This window comes from Mauremys mutica, chromosome 1, assembly GCF_020497125.1.
Source record: "Mauremys mutica isolate MM-2020 ecotype Southern chromosome 1, ASM2049712v1, whole genome shotgun sequence".
Taxonomy (NCBI): domain Eukaryota; kingdom Metazoa; phylum Chordata; order Testudines; family Geoemydidae; genus Mauremys; species Mauremys mutica.
In genome coordinates this window covers 371,924,783-371,934,666 of record NC_059072.1, presented here as the reverse complement: position 1 = coordinate 371,934,666, position 9,884 = coordinate 371,924,783, and the positions used below count along the sequence as shown (strand labels likewise).

General features: G+C 69.4%; 1 protein-coding gene across 1 annotated transcript in view; it reads left to right on the top strand.

The window, feature by feature from the left end:
• The window catches only part of LOC123363123 (cholecystokinin receptor-like), a 10,963-nt gene extending 1,418 nt beyond the window's left edge, over positions 1-9,545 (top strand). Inside the window, 6 exon segments of the mRNA XM_045003947.1 lie at positions 2,510-2,567; positions 4,335-5,013; positions 5,430-5,634; positions 5,636-5,680; positions 7,481-7,608; positions 8,969-9,545. Of these exon segments, the coding sequence (XP_044859882.1) occupies positions 2,510-2,567; positions 4,335-5,013; positions 5,430-5,634; positions 5,636-5,680; positions 7,481-7,608; positions 8,969-9,489 (1,636 nt within the window). The 3' untranslated portion in view covers positions 9,490-9,545.
• The last annotated feature ends 339 nt before the right edge of the window (positions 9,546-9,884 follow it).

The window sequence follows — 9,884 nt, the reverse complement described above, 5'->3', positions numbered from 1 at the left end:
TCTCTCTCCCACCAGCGTTCATCTCCTCTCCCAAGACTCATGTTCAGCTTTCCCGGGCATGAACAACGATGGTGTCATACGGCCTCCAATCCCCTTCCTGGGTTCTCACGTTACCTGCTCAGGTCTCCTCCCTCAAGGCCAGTCTCCCATCCCCCAGTGCGATCGTCCTCCCAGGCCAACACCCCCCACTCAGCATTCACAGGCCACAGTAAGAACAGTCCCAGTTCGTCACATCTCTCCCCCCTTCGAGGACCGAACTGAGCGGGGTCACTTCAGCCAGTGACCTGGGGAAGTTGGAACCTACCCACGTTCCGGGGATGCCCCAACATCTCTCTCATTCCTTGGGGAGAATTACCCCAGGCCCTTCCAGTTTCCCGCCCCCCTTTAGGTCGGGGGGGGGGGCTCGGTGGCACTGTAGTTCGCATGTGGGAAGGTTTATGCCGGCCCGTGCCCTTTCCCCACCCCAGTACCCCTGGGGTTCAAGCTGGGCTGGGGTCTTCTCCCAGCGTTCCAGGCTGGGGGGCTGTGATGTCGGGCTCTCTCGGTTCAGAGCCCCCATTTTGACCTTGCCCCCCTCTGGACAGGCTCCTCTGTGCTGGGCCAGGGTTCCTACAGCCATTTTCCCCTTGTCCGGGCCTTCCTCCCCCTCTGGCAGGGGGCACAGGGAGCGGCAGTGCTGCCGGACATGGGCAAAGACCCCAGGCCAGTAATAGTTCTGTAGCAGCCTCTGCTGGGTACGCCAGGCTCCCTGGTGCCCTGAGAGGGGGATGTCATGGGCCCGGCACAGCAGCTGGTGGCGATACTCCTGGGGTACCACCAGCTGCCTCCTGAGCCCCCCGACTCCATTTCCCCTGGGGAAGCCCATTCTCGGTACAGGAGCCCCTTCTCCCACAGGAACCTTTTCCGGCCACCCCCCCCCCCATGGTCTGTACCGCACCGAGGTCGGCCAGGTCCCTTATCCTCCGCAAGGAGGGATCTTTCTGCAACTCAGCAGCTGGGACAGGGACGGGGACCTGCTCTCTCTCACCGGCTGGGTCTGAAGCTGCAGCCTCCCTGAGCCGTGTCCCTGGGCGTTCCCTCCCCACCTGGTCAGGGTCCTGCGCCTCGGGCAAGGTACCCTCCCCGTTGTCAGGGCGCAGTGCCCTGCGCCGACTCTGACTACGGGTCACGACCAGGACACCCCGGGCGTTGCTTGACCAGTCCTCCAGGTCCCCCCCTCAACACCTTAGTGGGCAAATGTGGGTGCACCCCCACGTCCTTGGGGCCCTCCTTGTCCCCCCACTTCAGGTGTACCCTCGCCACGGGCACCTTGAATGGGGTCCCGCCCACCCCCGTCAGGGTCAGGTAGGTGTTGGGCACCATCCGATCTGGGGCCACCACCCCAGGCCGGGCCAGCGTCACCTCTGCGCCCGTGTCCCAGTATCCATTGACCATCCACCTCCAGGGGGACAAGACAATCACTCCACGGGGACAGCCCCGCACCCACCCTGTAAACCAAAAACCCTGAGTGTGGAGCATCCAGCCCCCCAGAGGAGCTGGCCTGCGGCCCTCTTCCCTCCTCAGCAGGTGGTACACTGCCAGCCCCCCTTGCCTGGGAAACGCTGCCCCTCATCCAGCTGGGTCTTTACCCAGTCAACCCTCTGTGGGTTGGGGTCTGCTCGGTCTGTCCCTGAGCTTGGGGAACTGGGCCCGTATGTGGCCTCTTTGGCCACAGCGGATAGCAGCCCATGTCCCATGGGTCCCCTTGAGCAGGGTTCTCCATGCTTCCCCTTCGGGAGGTCCCTAGGTCACTCTTTTTCCGCCTTGTGGCAGGCCTGTTCCTTTGGGACTCCTCCCTGTTATCCCCTGGCCCACTGTCCACAAACTCGTTGGCCAGCTGGCCCGCGTGCTGCAGGTTCTCTGGCTTCTGGTCCATCAACCACAGCCTCAGGTCGGACGGGCACTGCGCATACAGGTGCTCCAGTATGAATAGGTCAAGCAGGTTCTCTCTAGTTTGGGCCCCAGCTGTCCACTTGCGGGCGTACCCCTGTGCCCGGTTGGCCAGTTGTAGGTATGTGACCTCACGGGTTTTAAGCTGACTCTGGAACCTCTTTCGGTACATCTCAGGAGTCAGCCCAATCTTGCGGAGCAGGGCCTCTTTGAACAGTTTGTAGTCCCCCGTCTCCGCCCCTCTCATTCGGCTGTACACCTCCACGGCGGTGGAGTCCAGTAAGTGGGTGAGAAACTGGAGCCTGTCTGCAGGGTCAACCCTGTGCAGCTCGCAGGCCGTCAGGAAGGTGTCTATGTCCTCCCCCTCCTTACGCCGGGCCAGGAAGCTCTTATCAAAGATCTTTGTAGGCTTGGGTCCCCCCTCACTCACCGCAGTCGGGGCCCCGCTGCTCCTCAGCCGGGCCAGGTCCAGCTCATGCTGACGCTGGTTCTCCTCGTGTTTACGCTGGTTCTCCCGTTTCTTCAGTTCTTGCCTCCTTAACTCGAGCTCTTCCCGTCTCAGCTCCCTGTCTTGTTCCAGCCGCATCCGTTCCAGGGACGGGGAGCTCTGCTGGGACGATCCCCTGCTGGCTGCCGGGGTCAGGGTGCCCTCGGTTTCGCTGGGCTTCTCCCAACCCCTCCCCTAGGTATAGGTGGGCAGGGTCTCGGGGTGTCCTCGGCAGCAGTCTGGCCCCTCCCAGCCATGTCAGGTCCCAGGGTCCACTCTGCGTCCGCCGGGCGGCTTCCCTCAAGGACAGGGCTTGGTTCACCCAAGCGATCCGTCTCCTCCAGCTGGGCAATTAGCTGTTCCTTGGTGGACTTCCCAATGCGCAGCCCCCTCTGCCTGCACAGCTCCATCATAGAATCTCAGGGTTGGAAGGGACCTCAGGAGGTATCTAGTGCAACCCCCTGCTCAAAGCAGGACCAACCCAACTAAATCATCCCAGCCAGGGCTTTGTCTCTAAGGAAGGAGATTCCACCACCTCCCTAGGTAACCCATTCCAGTGCTTCACCACCCTCCTAGTGAAAAAGTTTTTCCTAATGTCCAACCTAAACCAGGTCTTTCTTAAGGCGCTTAGCAAACATCTTCCTGCTGGCCACTCGCCGGCCTGTGCTCTCCGCTTCCCACCGGTTCCAGGGAGACCCCTCGTGCACCAGCCCTTCTTCAGGTCACCCCCTCTCTGCCAGGGTCGAGCTGCAGACTCCTCCGCCCCTGGGACCGCTCACTGCGATCCCCCGGGGGCCCCTGGTACTGCAACAGTCCTTCTCGCTGGTCACACACTCCCAGGGGTTAATTGCCCCCTGACCCCGTCTCTCTCTGACTCTTCAGCGCGCCTGGTTCCCGTCAGTCCCCCTTTGCTTTACTGCTCCCCAGTCACTTATTGCAGGAAGCATCGTCCACGGGGTGCAGTAGATCCTACCGCTGCCACCAGTTGTCATGGAGTGTGGGGGGGGACAAGGCCCTGCACCCCCGGCTTCCTGCGATTCCCCAGGACTCTCAGCCAGCCAGTAAAGCAGCAGGTTTATTAGGCGACAGGAACACAGTCCAGGACAGGTTTTGCAGGCACAGACAACAGGATCCTCCCCAATTAGGTCCATCTTGGGGTCCCAGGGGCACCACAGCCCCCTTGGGGGGTCAGAGCCCGTCTGCGCCTCCCTCCGTTCCCCAGCCAGCTCCCGAAAACTCTCTCTCTCCCCACAGCGTCTCCTCTCCCAGCCTCTGTTCAGCTTCCCGGGCAGAGGTGTCTCCTGGCCTCCAACCCCTTCCTGGGTTCTCACGTTACCTGCTCAGGTCTCCTCCGTCAAGGCCAGTCTCCCATCCCCCAGTGCCGATCGTCCTCCCAGGCCGACACCCCCCACTCAGCATTCACAGACCACAGTAAGAACAGTCCGAGTTCGTTACAGGGAGGGCCCGGGCGTCCCGGCCCCCGGCGTTCCCCTGCCCGAGCCGGGCAGGACCCGGGCGTCCCGGCCCCGGCGTTCCCCTGCCCGAGCCGGGCAGGACCCGGGCGTCCCGGCCCCGGCGTTCCCCTGCCCGAGCCGGGCGGGACCCGGGCGTCCCGGCCCCGGCGTTCCCCTGCCCGAGCCGGGCGGGACCCGGGCGTCCCGGCCCCCGGCGTTCCCCTGCCCGAGCCGGGCGGGACCCGGGCGTCCCGGCCCCCGCGTTCCCCTGCCCGAGCCGGGCGGGACCCGGGCGTCCCGGCCCCCGGCGTTCCCCTGCCCGAGCCGGGCGGGACCCCGGCGTACCGGCCCCCGGCGATCCCCTGCCCCACCCGGGGGGGACCCGGGTGTCCCGGCCCCCGGCGGTCCCCTGCCCGAGCCGGGCGGGACCCGGGCGTCCCGGCCCCCGCGTGCCCCTCCCCGAGCCGGGCGGGACCCGGGCGTCCCGGCCCCCGCGTTCCCCTGCCCGAGCCGGGCGGGACCCGGGCGTCCCGGCCCCCGCGTTCCGCTGCCCGAGCCGGGCGGGACCCGGGCGTCCCGGCCCCCGCGTTCCCCTGCCCGAGCCGGGCGGGACCCGGGCGTCCCGGCCCCCGCGTTCCCCTGCCCGAGCCGGGCCGGACCCGGGCGTCCCGGCCCCCGGTGTTCCCCTGCCCGAGCCGGGCGGGACCCGGGCGTCCTGGCCCCCGGCGTTCCCCTGCCCGAGCCAGGCGGGACCCGGGCGTCCTGGCCCCCGGCGTTCCCCTGCCCGAGCCGGGCGGGACCCGGGCGTCCCGGCCCCCGGCGTTACCCTGCCCGAGCTGGAGAGGACCCAGGCGTCCTGGCCCGGCATTACCCTGCTCTCTGTCTCCGCAGACCTGGAGTTCACGGTGCGGGTCCTGCTCTATGCGCTGATCTTCCTGCTCAGCGTCTTTGGGAACTCGCTGATCATCGTGGTGCTGGTGCTGAATCGCCGCCTGCGCACGGTCACCAACTCCTTCCTGCTCTCGCTGGCGCTGAGCGACCTGCTGCTGGCGCTGTGCTGCATGCCCTTCACCCTCGTGCCCAACCTCATGGGCACCTTCGTCTTCGGCCCCGCCGTCTGCAAGCTCGTGGCCTATCTCATGAGTGAGTGGGGGCGGGGCAGGGCGGGGGCTGGGCACCTGGGGGGTCCAGGAGTGGAGCCGGGGATCTGGGGGTCCAAGGTGCTGGGTGGGGATCTGGGGGGGTGGGACCAGGGATCTGGGGTTGCCATGGATCTGTGGGGGGCAGGGGCAGGGCTGGGGACCTGGGGGGCCAGGGATCTGGGTGCCAGGGGCTGGGCAGGGCTGGGGATCTCTGGGCACCAGAGTCCGGCCCGGGGGGGTGGCCAGGGAGCTCCCAGGCAGAGCTCCAGCCCCTGCTGGAGCCGGGGGAGGGTCAGGCCGGGGTCGATCTCCCTGCCCCTGGGACTGGCACTGGGTGCCCGGTTCGCCTGCACCCCTGCGCTGGGCAGTGCCGGGCATGGGCCGGGGGGGTGCTCATGCGGCGTGTGCCCCCCCCAGGCATCTCCGTCAGCGTCTCCACCTTCAGCCTGGTGGCGATCGCCATTGAGCGGTACAGCGCCATCTGCAACCCGCTGCAGTCCCGCGTGTGGCAGACCCGCTCCCACGCCTACCGGGTCATCGCCAGCACCTGGCTGCTGTCCCTGCTGCTCATGCTGCCCTACGCCATCTTCAGCACCACCGTGCCCCCGCCCGGCCCGCCTCGCCCAGTGCCAGCACCGCTGGCCCAGCCAGCCCTTCAAACAGGCCTGGTGAGTCGGGCCCCCGTGCCCCCCAGCATCCCCCTGTGCCCTCTGTGCCCCCCAACATCCCCCTGTGCCCCCCAACATCCCCCTGTGCCCCCCAGCGCCCGCCCGCCCGGCCCGGCCTCGCCCAGTGCCAGCACCGCTGGCCCAGCCAGCCCTTCAAACAGGCCTGGTGAGTCGGGCCCCTGTGCCCCCCAGCCTCCCCCTGTGCCCCCCAGCATCCCACTGTGCCCTCTGTGCCCCCCATCATCCCCCTGGGCCCCCCCGCGCCCGCCCGGCCCGGCCTCGCCCAGTGCCAGCACCGCTGGCCCAGCCAGCCCTTCAACCAGGCCTGGTGAGTCGGGCCCCGTGCCCCCCAGCATCCCCCTGTGCCCCCCAGCATCCCCCTGTGCCCCCTGTGCCCCCCAGCATCCCCCTGTGCCCCCCAGCGCCCGTCCGCCCGGCCCGGCCTCGCCCAGTGCCAGCACCGCTGGCCCAGCCAGCCCTTCAAACAGGCCTGGTGAGTCGGGCCCCCTGTGCCCCCCAGCATCCCCCTGTGCCCCCTGTGCCCCCCAGCATCCCCCTGTGCCCCCCAGCATCCCCCTGTGCCCCCCAGCGCCCGTCCGCCCGGCCCGGCCTCGCCCACTGCCCAGCACCGCTGGCCCAGCTAGCCCTTCAAACAGGCCTGGTGAGTCGGGCCCCTGTGCCCCCCAGCATCCCCCTGTGCCCCCTGTGCCCCCCAGCATCCCCCTGTGCCCCCCAGCATCCCCCTGTGCCCCCCAGCATCCCCCTGTGCCCCCCAGCGCCCGCCAGGCCCGGCCTCGCCCAGTGCCAGCACCGCCGGCCCAGCCAGCCCTTCAAACAGGCCTGGTGAGTCGGGCCCCCGTGCCCCCCAGCATCCCCCTGTGCCCCCTGTGCCCCCCAGCATCCCCCTGTGCCCCCCAGCGCCCGCCCACCCGGCCCGGCCTCGCCCAGTGCCAGCCCCGCCGGCCCAGCCAGCCCTTCAAACAGGCCTGGTGAGTCGGGCCCCCTGTGCCCCCCAACATCCCCCTGTGTCCCCCAGCATCCCCCTGTGACCCCTGTGCCCCCCAGCATCCCCCTGTGCCCCCCAGCATCCCCCTGTGCCCCCCAGCGCCCGCCCGCCCGGCCCAGCCTCGCCCAGGGGGCCCAGCCAGCCCTTCAAACAGGCCTGGTGAGTCGGGCCCCCTGTGCCCCCCAGCATCCCCCTGTGCCCCCTGTGCCCCCCAGCATCCCCCTGTGCCCCCCAGCATCCCCCTGTGCCCCCCAGCATCCCCCTGTGCCCCCCAGCGCCCGCCCGCCCGGCCGGGCCTCGCCCAGTGCCAGCACCGCTGGCCCAGCCAGCCCTTCAAACAGGCCTGGTGAGTCGGGCCCCCTGTGCCCCCCAGCATCCTCCTGTGCCCCCCAGCATCCCCCTGTGCCCTACTTGCCCCCCAGCATCCCCCGGTGCCCCCCAGCATCCCCCTGTGCCCCCCAGCGCCCGCCCAGCCCGGCCTCGCCCAGTGCCAGCACCGCCAGCCCAGCCAGCCCTTCAAACAGGCCTGGTGAGTCGCCCGCACTGAGTCCTGGCACCCCCGCCCCCCTGTGCCCCCCAGCGCCTGCGTCCCCCCGCAGTGGGGCCCGGGCGGGGCTCTGGCCCAGCGGACGCGCTGAAGGGGCGGTGCCGGGAGCCAGGCCCCCGTTGGGATGGGGCAGCCGGCGTGGGTGGCCTGGCCCGGCTGACGGGGGGTGTACAGGCCCCGGGAGGGGGGTGCTCAGGCTGGCAGCCGGGCTGAGGAGCTCCCATGAGACGGGCTGTCCCCCCGCCAGGTACATCCTGCTGCTCCTCATCCTCTTCTTCATCCCCGGCACGGTGATGGCCGTGGCCTACGGACTCATCTCCCGCGAGCTCTGCCGCGGCATCCGCTTCGAGATGGACTTCAAGAGAGAAGCCACCAGTGAGTGAGAGGCAGAGACCCACCCCCCCGGAGCCCCCCTGTCCACACGCCCCCCCCCGAAGCCCCCTGTCCACACACACACACACCCGGAGTCCCCCTGTCCACACGCCCCCCCCCCCGGGGTCCCCTGTCCACCCCCCCACCCCCCGAGGCCCCCTGTCCACACACACACACACACCCGGACCCCCCCGTCCACACGCCCCCCTCCCCGGGCCCCCCTGTCCACACACACACGGGGCCCCCCTGTCCACAACCCCCCCCAGACCCCCTGTCCACACATCCCCACCCCCGGAGCCCCCCTGTCCACACAGCCCCCCCCCCGGGGTGCCCTGTCCACACACACACACACACCCAAGGCCCCCTGTCCACACACACACACACACGGGGCCCCCCTGTCCACACCCCCCCCCCCAGGCCCCTCTGTCCACCCCCCCCAGACGCCCTGTCCACACCCCCCCACCCCCCGGAACCCCCTGTCCACACACACACACCAGGATCCACCCGTCCACCCCTGGTGTCCCCCCTCCACACACCCTGTCACAGAGTCCCCGGGTGATGCTCTGGAACTGCTCCCCACCAAGCCAGGCAGGACTCTGGGGAGCCTCCTCTCCCTCGGAGCAGCCTGTCCCCAGGGCAAGAAGCTCCCACGGCTTCACCTCCGGGGTCTCTCCTTGGAGCATTCAGCATCCTCTGCCCCTCCGTGCGCTTCCCCCAGCGAGTCCGCCCAGCGGGGTCCTGGGGGGCCACAGGGTCCTGCCCCCCCACTGCGCAGTCAGACGTGACTCTCAGCCAGCCAGTAACACAGAAGGTTTATTAGGCGACAGGATCACAGCGTAGAACAGAGCTTGTTAGCACAGAAATCAGCCAAGTCCATCTTGGGGAGTCCTGGGCCAGACGCCCTGGACTCCCCCTCTTCCGGTCCCCCCGCAGGCTGCCAGCCTCCAGCCACCCCACCTCCCACACACCCCTTGATGCCCCTCCTCCTTCTCTGTGTCTCCAGCTGGTCGCACCCCCCTCCTGGGTCTCAGGTTATGTAGCTGCAAACAGCTGGGCAGCCTCACCTGCCCCAGGGCCTCGGCAAAATCACACCCCCAATTCCCACCTCTGAAGTATTGGTGCAGCACACAGGGAAACTGAGGCACAGCCAGTATTGCTATAGGACACTAAGACTCACATGCACCATAACAAGATAAATAAACCCCCACTTTGTCGCACCGTCCACCCCCAGGGTCCCTCATTCACACCCGCCAACCCCCCCCTCCACTTCCCAGGCCCCCGCTACACCCCCTTGGACTCCCCTCAGGCCTGTCCGCAGACACGGGCGGGAATGGGCCGACCCCTGGCTCTGTTCTCTCCCCAGGTCTCCAGCACGGCAGCACGGAGCCCCTGGCACCGGGGGTGGAGGACGACGGCTGCTACGTGCAGCTGGCCAGGCCGGGGGGGGCGCTGGAGCTGAGCTTGCTGGGCCGGGCGGGCGTGGGGCAGCCGGACCGCGCCCGCGTTAACAGCTCGCAGGCCATGCTGCTGGCCAAGAAGCGGGTGATCCGCATGCTGATCGTCATCGTGGTGATGTTCTTCCTCTGCTGGCTCCCCATCTTCTCTGCCAACACCTGGCGCGCCTTCGCCCCGGCCTCGGCCCAGCGGGCGCTCTCGGGCGCCCCCATCTCCTTCATCCACCTGCTGTCCTACACCTCGGCCTGCACCAACCCGCTCATCTACTGCTTCATGAACCGGCGGTTCCGCTCCGCCTTCGCCGCCACCTTCGCCCGCTGCCGCCCCCGGCGCCCGCCCCGGCCCCCGCCCGACGACGACATGCCCGCCACGGGCGCCTCCCTCTCCAAGATCAGCTACACCACCGTCAGCAGCCTGGGCCCCCCCTAGGGACCCCCCTAGCACCCCCCGTCAGCAGCCAGGCGCCCCCCTAGCGCCCCCCGTCGGCAGCCTGGGACCCCCCTAGCGCCCCCCGTCAGCAGCCAGGCGCCCCCCTAGTGCCCCCCGTCGGCAGCCTGGGCCCCCCCAGGGACCCCCCTAGCACCCCCCGTCAGCAGCCAGGTGCCCCCCTAGCGCCCCCCGTCGGCAGCCTGGGACCCCCCTAGGGACCCCCCCAGTGCCCCCCGTCAGCAGCCTGGGCCCCCCAGTGCCCCCCGTCGGCAGCCTGGGCCCCCCCAGCGCCCCCCGTCAGCAGCCTGGGTCCCCCCCTAGGGACCCCCCTAGCGCCCCCCGTCAGCAGCCAGGCGCCCCCCTAGCGCCCCCCGTCAGCAGCCTGGGACCCCTCT